The sequence below is a fragment of the Mus pahari genome, chromosome 5 (assembly GCF_900095145.1).
Source record: "Mus pahari chromosome 5, PAHARI_EIJ_v1.1, whole genome shotgun sequence".
NCBI lineage: Eukaryota > Metazoa > Chordata > Mammalia > Rodentia > Muridae > Mus > Mus pahari.
The window spans coordinates 143,117,298-143,134,795 of record NC_034594.1 but is presented as its reverse complement, the minus strand read 5'-3'; the positions used below and the strand labels follow the sequence as shown (position 1 = coordinate 143,134,795).

The following is a 17,498-nucleotide window of genomic DNA, read 5'->3' as shown; positions in this document are numbered from 1 at the left end:
CTCCCTCCCTCCCTCCCTCCCTCCCCTCTATCTCTTATCTAGTGATTAGAGGTTAAACTAGGGGAGTATGGGGGATAAAGGGTGGGAAAAGAAGAACCCACAAAGTAGCAAACACCAGCCACACACGTATATAAACAAATAGTAAATCTTTTTAAACTATCCTTGCAAGCCTGGGAGCTCAGCACACCACAGTCCAAATCCACGTGAGTTTTCTACACCACCAGCAGCAGTGTTCGCTGTGTGGTGGATGCTGCTGTGAGCCCTGGGACACAGACCAGGAGCTGCGTTGTAGGAGATCCTTTTTCACTATTTAATGTGTAGATTTGAGACCACCTTCACCCCCAAATCCTGCTAAATGAAGTTCATCATGTCATCTGCTTCGCTCCCCAAAATACTGTAGAATGAATGGCGGGGAAGCAGGGGACTTGTAGTTTTCTGTCAAGAAGAAAGCCTCCCAGGGCTTTTTTCTGTAAGACACCTCTCATGTCGAGATGTACTATCTTCAGTTTAACTAATCCTAAAATGTACTATAAATGGAAAATACTACTAGATTTTTAACACATTAATTAAAAAGTAAACTATTTCAATAATGTTTGTATTGATTCCATGTTGAATAATGGTATTTTTAGATATATTGAATTAGAGTAGATAATTAAAATTAATTCTATTTTGACATTTTTGTTATGTACATTAGAGATTTTAAAGTACTGTTTGGCTTAAATGTATGGTCCACAATGTGCATGTAATTATTAGTGTATATTCATTGTCTATAATTACAGGTTTCACAAAGACATTTTCTTCTGTCGTGTATTTTCACCTCTTCATATTTTCCTCTCCCCATCCCCTAACTCTCTTATTTCCAGACAGTTTGCTTCTACTTTCATATATATGCATGCCTATACATATATATTTCATATCCAGATATGATTTTATGTATCTTTATAAAATCAAGAATCCTAAAATGAGAGAAAATACGTCTTTTGGGGCTTGTTATTTCTTGTAATATGATGCTGTCTAAAGTGTCCATTTTCTTTTAATTACATAATTTATTTTTTTCTGTATAGCTAAATCAAACACCATTGTACATATATGCTGCATTTTCTTTCTTTCTTTCTTGTTTTTTGTTTTTTGTTTTTTGTTTTTTTTGTTTTTTTTTTTTTTGAGACAGTTTCTTTGTGGCTGGCCTCAAACTAACTTTGTAAACCAGGCTAGCCCCAAACTCACAGAGACGGAGATCTACCTGTCTTTTAGGCCACATCATCTTACTCTGTTCATCTGTTGATGGGAACTCAGTAATTCCATAGCTGCTACAGTAATCATGCATGTGCAAGTGTCTCTGTGGGATTGATGACATGGAGTCCTTTGTCACATCCTCAGTCATAGTCCAGTTCTACTTTTAGTTTTGGGGGTACCTTCAACACTTTCCATAGTGACCGGACTAATCCATCCCCTCCTGCAGTGTGTAAGGCAGATCCCTCCCCCGACCTTCCCTGGGTCAGAACTTGTTATCTGTTTTCTTGGTGATTCTGACTGGGATAGATAGAATCATATCGAGCAGTAGTTTCAATTTGTATTTCCCTGGTGGTTAAAGATGTTGAATATCTTTTTCATATTTTATTAGTTCTTTGTATTTCATCTTTTGAGAACTGTCTGTTCATTTCATTAGTCCCATTATCAATTCAGGTTGTTTTTTTTCTAATTTATTTAAGTTCCTTCTATATTTCAGATACTAATCCACTGACATTTGGATAACTAGCAAAGAATTTTCCTGCTATTCCAAAAACTTTCTCTTCACCTGGTTATTTTCTTGCCATACAGGAGATTTTTTTGTTTTGTTTTGTTTTTGCTTTTGTTTTTTCGAGACAGGATTTCTCTGTGTAGCCCTGGCTGTCCTGGAACTCACTTTGTAGACCAGGCTGACCTTGAACTCAGAAATCCACCTGTCTCTGCCTCCCAAGTGCTAGGATTAAAGGCGTGCGCCACCATCGCCCGGCCCTACAGGAGATTTTTAATCTGTGCAATCCTATTGGTCAAGTCTTGGTATTCTTTCCTAATCTGTTGAGTACTTCTCCAGAAAGTCCTCACCTGTACCTGTGTTGTGAAACATTCCTATGTTTTTCTCCAGCAGTCCCAGCATTTCAGGCTTTCTGTTAGGATCTTTCACATTGATTTTTGTACAGTGAGAGATCTGGCTTCATTCACCTGTTTGTGCTGTTCAGATTTTCCAACGCCATTTGTTAAAACATCTGTCTCTCTCTCTTTTTTTTTTTTCAGTGTGGTTTTTGTGTCTCTGCCAAAAAATCATGTGACTGTAGCCATGTGAGCTTGTTTCTGGGACTTTCACCCCATTGGTCCTTCTTCTGTTTCTGTGCTTGCATTGTCAACATACAAAAACCACAGCCTAGGACTCCAAGAGGACAGGTTATTCTGGAGCCAGATAGGAGTGGCCATGGTCCAGGGCCAGGTTTAGGTTACCTCAAATTCCATGCCTTAACATGGTAACAGTTAATAGACATAGAACACAGGAATTGTAAACCAACACACATTGAAATACATTGGTGAGGACATCTGTTGGGCAGGTTACAGCAAATGGGGAAGCTCTGCTGCTGGTCTCAGATGCTGTTTGAGAGCATTCTTACCTTTTGGGTTGGTGGAGACTTGTATTAGGGTTCTCTAGAGTAACAGAACTTATGGAATGGATCACTCTCTATATAAGAAGGGGACTTATTAGATTGACTTACAGGCTGTAGTCCAGCTAATGCAACAATGGCTACCTATGAACTGAAGCTTTAAGAATCCTGTAGTTGTTGAGTTTAGTCTGAATAGAGTCCTGAAGATGCCACTGAAGGAATGGACGTGCTGGTGAGGCAAGTACAAACAGGCAAAGAATGGTGCTGGAGAGATGGCTCACCAGTTAAGAGCACTGGCTGCTCTTCCAGAGGTCCTGAGTTCAATTCCCAGCACCCACATAGTGGTTCATGACCATCTCTAAAGGGATCTGATACCCTCTTCTGGCATGCCAGTGTACATGCAGCAGAACACTCATACATGAAAGGGAGGAGAGGAGAGGAGAGGAAAGAGAATTGAGAAAAGAAAGCAAGCAAAACACACAGACACCAAGAAAACAAAAAAACCCAGGCAAAGAACAAAAGCTTCCTTCTTCCATGGCCTTAGATAGGCTTCCAGCAAAAGACATGGCCCAGATTAAAGGTGTGTCTTCTCACCTTAAAGATTCAGCGTAGAAGTGGATCTTCTCACTTTCAATTAAGCAAACATCCCTCACAGATGTGCTCCTCCATTTTTGGGTTTTAGGTAGTTTTAGATATAGTCAAATTGACAGCCACGAATAGCCATTCCAAATCTGTTCATATGTTACAAAAGGACTTACCAAGTAGTCTCAAGGATATTAGGTCACATCCAGAGGTGGGCAGTAAATAGCCATGCAGAGGCTAAGATATTTGGCTCTGTGCCTGCAGCATGTCAGCCTGTCTGTACTCACTGATGCTCTATTTCTGTCTGTTAGCCTTTGTCTGCTTTGCGCAGTGTTGCTGCAGCTTCTTTCCTACAACACCAGGTCATGGCACCATGGTGGCTTGATAACTGTGGCTCTCTGGTGGAACTTGAATGGGTGTAACAACCCCTCCATTGTTCTTTATGCTCAGGATAAAGAACCTGGGTTCTTTTATGCTTTCATATGAATTTTAGGATTTATTTTTCCTGTGAAGAATTGTCATTGGAATCCTGATGGGGATTGCATTGAGCTTATAGATTATATTTGATATCCCAACTTTTCATTTTTTCCCTTTATTGAAAATATTTTTCTCATACAAAATATTCTGATTATAGTTTCCCCTCCCTCTACTCCTCCAAGTTCCTCCCCACTTTCCCTCCCCTCCAGATCTACTCCCTTCCTGTCTCTAATGAGGAAAGAACAGACTTCTAAGAGATAACAACCAAAGATGACAAAATAAAATATATGATGAAGTAAAACCCATCACATCAAGACTGGCCAAGGCAACCCACCAGAAGGAAAAGAGCCCCAAGAGCAGGCACAAGAATCAGAGAAGACCCACTGGTTCACACACTCAGGAGTCCCATAACAATACTAAGCTGAAAGGTTATAATGTACATTTCAATGAAAGCTATTCAGAGAGGGACTATACTTTGTGACCAGGCCTTCTCAAAGACCAGCCTCATTTTGGGACTATGAATGCCTAAAGTAGTGGTGGCCAGAATGCCCCTAAAGCATGTCTTAGAGATACTGTATCTTTGGACTTTGGGCAAGAACCTAAAGTATTAGTATTCTGTACCATTAGTTTAGGGATATTCCACACACTTTAGAAATAAGATAGGAGGTAAATTGGAGTTCTTGTTTTGAAAATTGAAATACTGTGTTTTTAGCTGGACAAAAGTTGTGCACCTCTGTTGATGAGAGTGCTCGAAGGCAGGTCAGGTTCTTCTAAGGGCTCCTTAGAATATGCAGTGACATCCCTGAGGTGCTACGGAGTCGCTGCGGTGCTGTCATGAGTTACTCACTGCTCTCTTCTCTATTATTTTTATATACTTGGGTAGAAAAGAGGGGTTTAAAAAAAACTTAAATAAAAAAATTATTTATTTTATGTACATAAGCGCACTGTAGCTGTCTTCAGACACATACCAGAAGAGGACATTGGATTCCATTGCAGATGGTCGTGAGCCACCATGTGGTTGCTGGGAATTGAACTTAGGACCTCTGAAAGAGCAGTCAGTGCTCTTAATAACTGCTAGACCATCTCTCCAGTCCCCAAAGGGAGGGTTTTTAATTCACCTTTTTATTTATTCTAGTGTTATGCACACATCATACTTGATCTTAGTCAGAAAGCTGAGAAGAGCTGAAAGTGTTTTGAATTAAGTTGAACTAACGAAAAGTGATTCAAAGCCAAGACAGTTGATTCTCTCCTCATCTGTAATACTTACTGTAACTGTTACAGCTGAACACATCCATGAATGGATGAGTGTACTGAAGGAATATGTAGCAATGTTGAGAGATTAAAAATTAAAAATTAAGTTTTGTGTTATTTTCTGTCTTCCAATTAAGCATTTCTCATATCACTGTACTGTAAATGCTTTAAAGTGCCCAGCCAGTTCTCCTCCTTCATGGTTCCCGTGATTTCAGTCAGTGGCTCACTCTGCAGCAGCTGCAAGTTATTTCCAACATCTGCACCATCAGTGCTAATGTCCTCCAAGTCCATTGAAAACAATGCTCTCACCCCATTAACAGGCTCCGTTGTTCTCCACTGTTTTCCTAACCAAGAGTTAGGGAAGAATGAGTGTAATTTATCAGAGTAAAGAGCTCTGGCTGCTTATCTGTAGTCAGGTACACAATGCTTCATTTTGTCCCTCCAGGTTTCTGTATGTAAAAAGCTAAATAGTTTCTTAAATATGAAAAGGTAGCTTGTTAAATATATAAAGAAATCTTTAGTCTTATTTGCTAATAAATTTAAAGATAAAGCATTCTGGTTGAGAAATATTTCATAAACTTTAAACAGCTAAACAGGGTAATGTGAGTGTGGCATCTACTATCTCATCTCTCCACCTGCGTAGTAGGGAGCTTTTTGTCTGCTATTTACCTAGAAGATCTATTTTTGGGGCAAGGAGTTACTGGATGTGGGTATTCCACAGCTTTCTCCAGTACTTCTTTTAGGGGCACCGTGTGGAACTGAAGAAACTCAGTAGACTGTAAGATTGCTCTCAGGTTATATGGGAAGAGGCCCTTTAGCCATTCATTCTTGCCTGTGGGAAGCAGGCGTGGCCGTGGCTGCAGCCTTGTGAGCCAAGACGGCACCCTGGTTCATTGCCAAGCCCCGTGATTCCCTGCTTGATTACCAAAAACCTGATTATGCGCACCCGAGTGATTATGCGCTGTCCGCCTGACATATAGCGTCATACAGCATGATATTGAGTCACTGGCCTATCAACACCCACCCTGTCTGCGTGCATGGCTTGTGTATAGAGTGTGCTGAATGCTGATTGGATGATGAGTGATGAGAGATGAGTGCAGAGGGTGGAAGGGTATAAATTGGGTGATCCCAGAATAAAGTAGGTGAAGCTGAGAAGCAGAGAGGAGAGAAGCTGAACTGCCGTAGACAGCTGGGGTGAGCTGTGGAGAGAATAAAGGAAGCTACAGCGGGAAGCTGTGGAAGCTGCTCAAACCCTGCCTTGGTGTAAGTGTCATCTTTGCCCCACCTCTGCAGGACAGAGGTCAAGGGCACGCGACACTTGCCAACATGTTGAGCTGGCAGTTAATATTTTTAATAAGCAAGTAAATGAACATAATCTTTTACATTTAAATGGTTATCTCATAAGTTTACATTAGTTTATGGACTAGGAAGAATAAAGTACTTATGAATGTAATTCCTGCTTATAGTTTTAGATCAAAGATTAAGAATACTGGAGAGAAATGAAGCCAGATAGTTTGACTAGCATAATAAATTATTATAGCTTATTAAAAAATATCTCTTTGGATGTGCATGGCCTGTACTCCCAGTACTGGGTAAGCCGAGGCAGAAAGACTGAGAGTCTGAAGCCTGCCTGACTACAGCAAATCAGTCCTGAGGGTCATACAGGAGATGCTTTAAAAAACCAACCAACCAACGAACCCTAATGTTACTGTACTCTATGCTGAACTCTGTGCTGTGTGTGTGCATGTGTGTGTGTGTGTTGTTTTCCCATTCCATTTAGCATCTGAATAGTACATTGTGTAAAGTTCTGTAAAGAATGGTGTATCTTGTTGACACAAAAAAGGAAGCAGAAATTTTGCCTTAAATACAAGTAAAATTTGATAGATGGTAGTAATAAAGAAAAGCTATGTTAGCTGGGCGTGGTGGTGCACGCCTTTAATCCCAGCACTCGGGAGGCAGAGGCAGGCGGATTTCTGAGTTGGAGGCCAGCCTGGTCTACAGAGCGAGTTCCAGGACAGGCAGAGCTATACAGAGAAACCCTGTCTTGAAAAACAACAACAACAAAAAAAGCTACGTTTTCTTATTATTGCTGGGTGTGATTTTCTTTTATCAAGAGAAATCCCAGAATCTACCCAAGTGGTGGGCAGAGTCCAGTGCTAGTAGTTAAATCAAATGCCCACACGAGGGAAGAATTCTTTCTACATGTGGGGTTTTAATGTCATTTTCCGTAGTTGTTTTTAAAGTATTGCTTTTGGTCTGGAGGATGTCCATATAATGAAGTAAAACTATGGTCAGCACAGTTGGATCTAAATCCCAGCTGGGTCTTTTTAACTCCTGGGTGTGGGGCCTACTGGTCTCTTAGGTCTCTTCATGCTGCGACGCTGTGCATAGAATCATCATGTAATTTCTACTGTACTTATTGATTTTTTAAAAATGTAATAGACTTTAAGAAAACTCTGTGTGACACCAAGCCCTGAGGATTTGGATGTAGAGGAAGTCTCTCGGTGTACAGTGGCTCACAGGGAAACACTGTGTTCATCTCCTTGCTTTGAAGGCTACGGATGCACATCCAGATGCTACGTGTCAGGGGGTCACAGAGGCAGAGGACACACAGACACCCACCTGGCATTATCTGGGTTCTGGGGATCTGAACTCAGGTCCTCATGGTGCTTTCACCAATGAGCATCTTCCTAATCCCAGCAGGAAGAGTTAAGGAGTTAAGATCTGAGACGATCCTAAGTACAGGTGAGGATATAACTGCATAGAGATAAAAAGAATGACTTCAGTATTACCAACAGAACCATGATAAGAATTTGCCTGAACAACCCTAACATGTTAATCAAAATAGGAATAGTTAATAGATACATATTCTTATATATTAATAATTATTCTTTTAGGTTTCAAGTCAGAAATAGTGGAAACTCTTGTGAATGAATCTTTAATCTATTATTCTACTGTGGTTAGCATATATAGTATATAACATATAATACACATATATAAGATAATATGTAATACATAGTACATATATATTTATATAAGATCTTTACAGTGTCTGATGTATATGAATGACAGGTGGGCAGTGCCTTTTCTTCTCATTAAGGCAGGGTCTCTCAACTAAACCCAGGGCTCACCAGTATCCCCCTAGCCAGCTCACTAGGCCATTCCTGTGTTTGCCTTTCAAGTCTGGGAGCTTGGAACTTTAGGAGCTTCATGCCGTGGAGTGTGTGTATATGTGTGTGTGTGATGGTTTGTAAATTCTGAGAAACTCAAATTATTTTCTTCCCCAGTGTCACATATTTTTATATTTATTTAACTTTGCAAGATTTCCTATGCCTGGAATGCTGGCTTGTTTTCTTTGTTTCCCCTGTGCTAAGAATTTTTTTAGTTTCTTATGTGCTCATTGCTTATTATTCCTCGTCCTATATATATATATATATATATATATATATATATATATATTTTTTTTTTTTTTAGTTCGTTGTTGGCGGGTGAAGTCTTTTAATGACTTCTATGAATGTCAGAGAAAACAACCATTTGATCAGTCTAAAGAGTGAACTAATGATCATATTCCCACTAAAAGATTTAGCTTGTTTTAAAAGTGATGATCCAAAACTTGGAGCAGTTAGCTACCCGCCAAAATCCCCTAGAACAATGCTATCTTTGTATAACTCCTTTCCAAGAGACTTCCATCTGTTCAGTCTTTGTTGATGAGGGACACTGTGTGACTAGCGCACCAGTGCAGGACTCACAACACATTTCTTCTAGTGCTTCAGCATTAATTGATGGTTCATAGCAGCCATGTGGAGGGCTAGCAGAAGACAGTCGACTCTGCCATAGACTCTCCACACACTGTCTTGAAAGTTTTCCCGCATGGGACACTATGTTAAGATAAAATATTTGTACCTGTTCTTCAGAGGCATCTGTGAAGCATCTGGGCTCTGATGAGGAAAGCAAATGACTTCAAATTAGTCTGATTGTCATTAATTGTCCTTTGTGTGTTGCTGTTTCTAATGAAGAACATATTTCCGAATTGGACACTTGGAACATTCTCCTTTAGCCTATCTGGTGTATGTTTTGGTGTTGCCATAATTTCAGTAAATATTTGAAATAAATTTGCCATAATTTGAGAAAATTTTGAAAACTGTGTTTTTTCAGTTTTCAAATAATAAGCTTCTTGAAATGTGTCCTCTTCATGTTCTGTTGACTTAAGACTTTTAACAAGGACAAAAGAAGGTCCATTTACTCCATTTTAAAAGATGTGACTGGACATTGGTGGTGCACACCTTTTCAATCCCAACACTGGCGAGGCAGAGGCAGGTGGATCTCTGAGTCTGGTTATGGACAACCTAATCTACATAGTGAGATTCAGGCAATCCAAGGCTACATAGTAAGTCCTTGCCTCAAAATAAATACATATATACATACATACATACATACATACATACATACATACATAAACACATAAATAAATAGTGACAAGTTTTGATTATTTTATTATTTACCTATATGCTAGGGCTCTGGACTCAAAAAATTCCAACTTTTTTTTTTAACCTAGAATCCATCTTTGTTCATCTGTCCTAAATTCTTTTAATTCCTAGTGAATTGCATCAGACTATAAATATTGATCAGCAGTACTTGTTTCTGTTGGAAATACAATTAAATTCATATTTAGTTGTAAACAAGATTGTGAAGGTTTCAAAAGCTTTCCTAAGGATGTGAGTTATCACCATGGTGACTAGAGAGCCACAAGTTGACCAGAGCGATTATTAGTCTGTTTTTATTAAGTCATGTCTAGGATGTAAGAAAATCATATGAAATGAAGTGGGGGGGGAGTCAGCTGTTCCTTGTATAGTTCTTGGCCAAAATATTTTTACTATTTAATCACTGTTCACTCACATTCTATCTATAAATGATTCTTAAAAGTAAAGTGGAAATGGACATATAAACACAAAGTATAATGTGTTAATTGATTTAACAGTGATATGTATAGGAGATCATGGGGACGTAAAAACTGACCAGTTCATTTTACCTTATCCTAGGTGGTAGAGGAAAGAAAGGCAAGAGAAATAAATAGGTTTGAATTGGTCCTAGAGGTTTGAGAACAGAGTTGACCCTTCAACAACATCCTAATGATAAATTAAAAAGTAAAACTAATGGCAAAACAATGTCAGATGCAGAGAAACTCTGTCACTCCTGAGTTGGGAATGGGAATGCATAATAATTAATTCACTCTCAAAAAGCTAACTGAGCAAACATGCCTTAGAACACCAAAGCACAAGCAAGGGAGTGGAAAACATGAATTAGAACTTTGTCAAAAGTAAAATCTGTTGTGAGAAAAGGATGCCATCTATAAAGTGGTAAAACTGCTTATCCAGTGTAGAAACCACTTGCAAACCAAGTATGTCCTAAGAGGTGTGCCCCCAGAGTGTCCAAACGAATCTATAATTCAGTAATAAAAGGCAACCCAATTAAAAATGGACAGGAAAAAATTAAAGACCAGTATAGGTGCCTGTCAGTATATGAAAGGATGAAGACAATATGATATACATGTACACAATGGACTATCATTCTGTTGGGACAACGGTTAGAACTAGAGATCATGTTAAGTGAAGTGAGGCAGACTTAGAAGAGCAAGTACCACATCTTCTGATATTTGAGAAACAAAGGTCCTCACTTCATAGTAAGAGCACTGTAGACTCAGTGGTGAAAACGAGGCTTTTATTTTATGATTTTGCAGTCAAGCATCAGTCCTAAATGGCAGGTGAGCCAACTGGGGCAAAGAACAATCTTTATAACCCTGAGTTCATGATCCTTCCTGCCTTTCTCATCATCTGACTAATTGGGGAGGGGGTATAAAGGCTTACATGTCATCTAGATATCATCTTTCCCTGTCCCCAGTGTTTGTCCTTTTCTTAACAAAACCATGTGTGGCTTCATATCTGCACTTCACATCCTATTTATTTTAAAGCCTATCAGGCTCGTGCCTTGCAGGCAAGCTTGGCCGTTAGTAACTTTCTTCTCAGAGTTTTTAGTTTGCTTGCTGATATGTTCACAACTAGAGGAGAACAATGAATGCATGTACATTAGTGCTTGGCTTGTTTTCTTTACTCTTATATGAATCAGGATCCTCTGCCTAAGGGATAGTGCCACCCACAGTAGGCCGTGTTCTCATTTTAATTAATGTAGTCAGGTAATCCCCACAGATATGTTGAGAGCCCCCATTTCCTAGGTGATTTTAGTTTTTGTCAAGCTGACAATTTACATGAATCATCACACTGTCTCTCTCTCTCTCACCTTCTAGGAAGCGAGAATCACTGGTATGAAAGCTCAGGTAGAACCGGGTTGCCACACAGTGGTAGACCACCTGCTTAGCATTCTTAAGCCTTGGGTTTGATTCCTGGAGTCAACTAAGATGGGAATAAGAGAGGGAGGGTGGGAAGGCCAGCTAGCTAGACTATTGCTTCCTTGTGCTCTGTACCCATCCTGCCATGTTGCCTAGCTTTCTTCAGAGTTTGATATAAGAATCATATTCCAAGGCAAACTTGTTTGACCTTATTGGAATTTCAAACTCATCATGGTGACCTTGCCAGAATTGTCAAGATTGCATTACATGTCAAATTTTTGCTCTTGTCAGAATAGAAATGTTGGCTCCTCCTTGGGCCATCTGTTGTACACTAATGGTTTTGATTTATTCTTTGTCTCCCTGGTAAATATTAGTGGTGCAGATTTATTTTTTATCTTTCCTGTTGTTTGGTCTGTAGTTTTATTGCATACATTAGTGGCACAAATACCACATTCATTTTAGCTGTTTCTACTGACTGTGTCTATTTGGGGATGAGTAATGTATTTGCTTATGTTTTTACTATGGTGAGCAGCTCTACATCATTTAATAGGCTTTGCATGACGACATTCCACTTAATTTTACTACCTCTAATTTTTTTCTTGCAATTTTTGTTTTCATGGTATTTTATTATGAATGTTTGTATATTTTGATGAATTCAAATTTCCTAATTATTTCTAAAGTGAGTAGACACTTTGGGTTTCTAATCAACAGTTTATGTAACTATAGGAAAACAGTATCAGTTCCAAATGTTGTGGATTTAAGCAGTAACTTTGACATGCCCACTCCTAACTGCTCCTCTGGCACTTTCATTTTTGAGATTTGGCAGCTTGAAAGATACTTGGGGAAAGGAAGAGATATATTGTGACAGTAGAAAACTAAAGCTTCCAGAGATGGAAGTTAGAGAAAACTCAGAGCTGGTTTTGGAATAAGGATGGATGTTGGTTGTTGTTTTTTGTTTTTTCTTTTCAATCTGGTTTCTATATATGAAAAACAAGCTGTCTCAGGAATTCAGTGGATATAGGCCAAATATGAAATGTTAAGAGATCGTTGTTGTCAGTGTTGGCCTGATACACAAACCTCTGGTTCCCAACAGGTCATCCTAATGCAGGAGAGCTGCTTGGTGCTGTACTTAAAGCCTTGGCTGACTGAGAACTCTCACTCATTGGGAGTAGCTTTTGTAGGTATTCCTCCCTGTCACAGACAGACGCCCACACCGAGCCAGAGTTTCCTCATATAGGAGAAGCTGTTTCATCTAGTAGGACATGAACTGGCTAAGAGGAGACTTAAAAACTGTGTGTTTCATTCAATTATTAAGAAGTATTTCAGCTGGGCGTGGTGGCACATGCCTTTAATCCCAGCACTCGGGAGGCAGAGGCAGGTGGATTTTTGAGTTCGAGGCCAGCCTGGTCTACAAAGTGAGTTCCAGGACAGCCAGGGCTATACAGAGAAACCCTGTTTCAAAAAACAAAACAAAACAAAACAACAACAACAACAAGAAAGAAGAATTTCACTTGCCAGCTTTTGATGCAGACATCGGGGCTTTGTTTTTAAGACTAAATCTGCTGTTCAGAATCCCATATTGTCTTCTTCCATAAATCATACTCACAATCCATATGCCATAATTTCTAGTTACCATTTATAATTACTTTCAACTATAATAAGAACTTACAGATTGTTAAACAATGTGGTGCAAACTTACTGTGTTTTGTGTCATTTATAGCTTTGCAATAAGAAAAATAAAGTAAAAAAAAGAAAAGAAAAATAAAACTAATCTACTTACTTTTATCAAGCTGTGTCATTTATGTAGTTTATCACTTTTATATAATATTGAATACAGTCACACTCCCAAGTCAGCAATTAGAAAACCTAATTAGCAGTTGGTTTGGTAGGTTTTTGTGTACTCTGTGGATATGTAGAAGCAATATTTTGTTAACTCTAGTTGGGTCTTAATTTTATTGTGAGATATTATCTGAACTCCAGCTAAGGAACATGCCTTATACTTTTGCTCAGTCTGTCTCCGATGCTTTCTCCTTAGAAAGGTGAAATGCCTTTTAATGCTGTAGTGTGTCTTCATACTTGGATTGTTTCTTACAAGGTGCATGGGAGAGGGAATTGGAGGACTGTATACAAAACTGGTGTCTTGGATCACGTATTACGGCTGATATTGGGGAAAGCTGATGCTTTGTTCTCAATGTGCAGAGCTTTGATGCTTTTTTAAATAATCTCTGGGTGTATGAGGAACAAAGCATTGGCTGTAATTTTTGTTCACATAGGTTTATCCCTGAAGATATCCTGTATCGGCCTTTTACTGCACTTTCAGAAGCCCATTTAAAAATGTCTTAAAATAAGCAATGAGACTGAATGGCAGTGTTGAGGTGTATTTCTTTTTAGAGCAATATCCTTTTTGCATTTCCCTTTTATTTCTAAATAGCTCAACTTTTGTTGTAGTTTATTATTTTAGCTGATATAATACGAGTGAAACAACTTTGTTAAAATCCATCAAATTATACCTTGGCTCTTCCAAGGCTGAAATTCCTCCTTGAGTTCATTAATATGGATTTAGATTAAATGAGAGGGGGTCCCTATCAAGATGTTTGAATAATAAATGTGGCTTTTCCGTGCAGTTAAGCATTAGGAAAGAGATAGTGGTGCATGCCTTTAATCTTAGCACTTGGGAGGTAGATGGGTCTCTTGAGTTCAAGGCCATTCTGGTCTATATAGTAAGTTATAGGCCAGCCAAGGCTATTAGTGATAGTCTGTCTTAAAACAAAGTTAATGAAGCTATTCCTGATGGTGCTAACCTTTATTGAGTTTCTGTTGGCCAAATATATTTAGTACTGACTCACAAACAGATACTATAACTAGATGTTAAACCTAGCTCTAGATTTTGACAAAATCCAATGAAGTGGTGACCTAGGAAAATCAAATAACTTTTAAAGATCTTACTATGGCTCCTCAGTCACCAGGTTCCCTTTGTCCTGGTGTACTGCTCTGTAATCCTCTGCCACAGTCTCCATTGCAGAGCCCACTGTGGCTACTCCAGCTGTACTGCCATGGCTGCTTTCTGGCTGGCAGGAGGAGACTGCGAGCCTTCCATCATCAAAGAAGTGTTTTCACCAAGGCTACATTGCCTCACCTGGCTGCAGATGAGTCTGCTTTCTGCCCAATTAAGTATCACAGGTTCTATTTCTAATCCAAAATTATAGTAACCGAAGAGCACGTATTAGAAGCAAATCACCATCTATCTCTCAGTGCACATTAGTTCCCCACGAGAATAAGAACCTGAATTTCTAGTCTTTAAAACACCCCCATAGCATAGTGCTGAGTATATGGTAGGTGGGCATGCTTGGTCAGTGTTTTCTGTAATGAGTGGTAGAAGTCTATAAACACCTGCTAATTGATTGAAGTTCCTGGTTTCTACTCTTATAACTAATAGGATTAATGATCTAAATCAGAGTGATTTGAGCTCAAGAAAATAATTCAAAGTTCATTGTTGGCTTAACGGCCATTTTTTCCCAAAGAAAGTAAGGTACCTGTTTAGCAAAGCAACTACAGTCCTAACTCTATGTGCAATATTTTTATATAAAATACTGTTAGAATTGGTAACATACTAGCTTTGGATCCCTTCAGTTTTGATCAGTAAAATAAGCATTTTAAGTTATAGGCTCCATCTTGTGTGACTCCCTAAATTCTCTCCCTAGCAATGGGAAAACAAAAAATCCCAGGCACACACCTGTAAGCCCAGCTCTCAGGAGGCAGAGGCAGAAGGGTTAAGACAAACTGCACCAACTTATTTACATAGCGGACCCTTAAACAAAGAATGGCTATCCCACAGTTTGCATGTCTCTAATGAGAGACAAAACAGGCTAACTTTAATTATGTGTATGATATGATTCTTTTTCATAAACAATAGCATAATTTTTTTACTTCCTGCTACAAAATGTAGGAGACATTACATTTGAAAAAAGTCCTGTTTAGAAACATCCAGATCTCCAAAGGAAACTCATAATTAAATCTGAGCCTCACTCTAACCCATCACCAATATGATCTAAGTGTGTTTGTTTTTACAGTAACCTTAATTTGGGCTTGCAGTTTGAGGGTTTCTTTGTTATTCAATTTAGAGCCCATGAAACAATATTTTAATTATAGGAACTAAGCTATTTATAAATTTCATAACAGGAAGATGAGCAAATTGTGTTTCTTCTAGGATATAATTTATTATCTTGCTTTCAGAAATGTGTGATCTTTGTGTCTAACAATGCAGTTAAACAAAACAGGAAAAGGAAAACAACCTCTTTCTCCAGGGCTGGGATTCTCTCAGACCCTCACTCTTCTTTCCACCCTTGGGAAGTGTGTTCTCCTGGGACTATGGCTCTGAATCCCACAAAGTGCAGCAGTTACCAGAAGCATCTCCACACGGTTCTGCTTGTGTCCACAGCTTGGCATTCGTAGGCTAGGTTTTTCCTATGCTTTCCTGATAACTTCTTTTATCGGCTACATCGGATCTGACCTTTGAGGAGTTCCTCCATAGAGCAAGTTTGTTGAATGAAAGACAGTGACTATAGAAACACCAAAAAGCAACACCAAGTAGGTTCATTCGACTTGGGTTCCGTCTACCTCAGCCTAATGTGCTCCTGGAAGGAGAAATACCGTTAGAGGCCTCCCCCCTGTGGTAATTGTATGTGTTTGTTAGGAAGAGTTGTTAGCAATACTAACTAATATCAAAGTCATAAGTCTTTTATGACCACCAGCTTTAGACCATCTACAAATGTATCTATATTTCCCAAAACTCCCGACCTCCCCAGTATTCTGCTGCTAACCTCCCCTTGGCTTATTCTTACTTTGAGCTGGAGACCTGGCAGCCCAGATACTTTGAATCACTTATAGGTAATCAAAAGTTGTCTGTCATTTTGTAGAAATGTAGAAAACAGAGTTCTTTAAATTCTCTACTTTAACTGTGTGCTTTTTGTGGGTATGTGTATGTGCAGATGTGCTTGTGGGTATATGCATTGTGTGCAAAGGTCAGAGGCTAGTCTCAGGTATTGTTCCTGGGACAGGGTCTCTCGCTGGCCTAGAGCCCTCCAGTTAGGCCAGGCTGGTGAGCCACTGAGTCAGGGACACCTTGTATCTCACTTCCCTGGTGTAGGACTCCAGCACACGCCCCATACCTGGCTTTACATAGATGGATTCTGGTATTGAACTTAGGTCTTCATATTTGCATAGCAGTTTGCACTACTGCTCCAACCCACACACATTTTAGTGTGCTTTTGTCACAGAGAGTCTCTAACAGTGTAGCATTTCACCTTAAAAGAAGGCACAAAGCGGTCAGTGCCCCAGAGCTCTGGACCTGCGCTAGCCTTTTACATTTTGGAGGACAAAAAGATTCTGTCTTTTACAGTTTGAAAATGACTGGAAGCCACTTCGGTGTCTTGTAACATAATATACCTCAGCTCCCATCATTCTATAGGGTTGGAAACTGAGACCTGGACAGAGGATACAGTCTTATCCAGATCACACACCTATGTAGGGGCATGACTAGAATTAAGACCTGTTGTCTTAACAATTCTCTATGGTACCCTAGTCATATATTGTTATCAAAATCTAGGAGTATTAAAAAACTGCCACAGTGTGTCTGGCAGTGGCAGCCCCACCTCTGAAAAATGTGTATTGCATTAAGATAATTTGTAGTTCGTTTCTTCTAAGCCAAGTTTATATAAAAAATTAATCTTCATGACCTGAGTAAAATGCTGGCTTCCTAAAAAGTATAAATCTGGTGTGTTCCTAGAGTAAACCAGCCATCGTGATGTTTAAAACGTTGTTCTTTTTTAATTGTAGGATCATCTGCTATTACCAGCTACCACCCACAACAAGACCACAAGACCAAAAATGTCAATTGTATTACCAGCAATAAACATAAATGGTAAGTTAAAATTTTGATTTGTTAACACAAGAGTCCTTTGCTTAACCAGTGTTCTCTTGGTTAATGAGAGGGCATTCAAGACAGTCACTCAGACAAATTTAAACATATATTATTTTGGAAATGTTTCTCACTATTTTATAAAAATATTCATTTTAATTTTATTATTCTTATTTTAAGCTACTTATTATACTTCATAAGATTTATCTTTATTATTATTTTTTAATTTTTTATTATTATTTTCTTTATTTACATTTCAAATGCTATCCCGAAAGTTCCCTATCCCCCCTGCCCCCCC

The 17,498-nt window shown here is 39.0% G+C and overlaps 1 protein-coding gene across 3 annotated transcripts in view; it reads left to right on the top strand.

Moving 5' to 3' along the window:
* Positions 1 to 17,498, top strand: part of Atf6 (activating transcription factor 6) — a 168,213-nt gene that overhangs the window by 107,488 nt on the left and 43,227 nt on the right. For all 3 annotated transcript variants that reach the window (XM_029538870.1, XM_021198491.2, XM_029538871.1), the window contains exon 15: positions 17,119 to 17,203. In XM_029538870.1, coding sequence (XP_029394730.1) covers positions 17,119 to 17,203 — 85 coding nt within the window. The remainder of the gene's footprint in view (positions 1 to 17,118; positions 17,204 to 17,498) is intronic.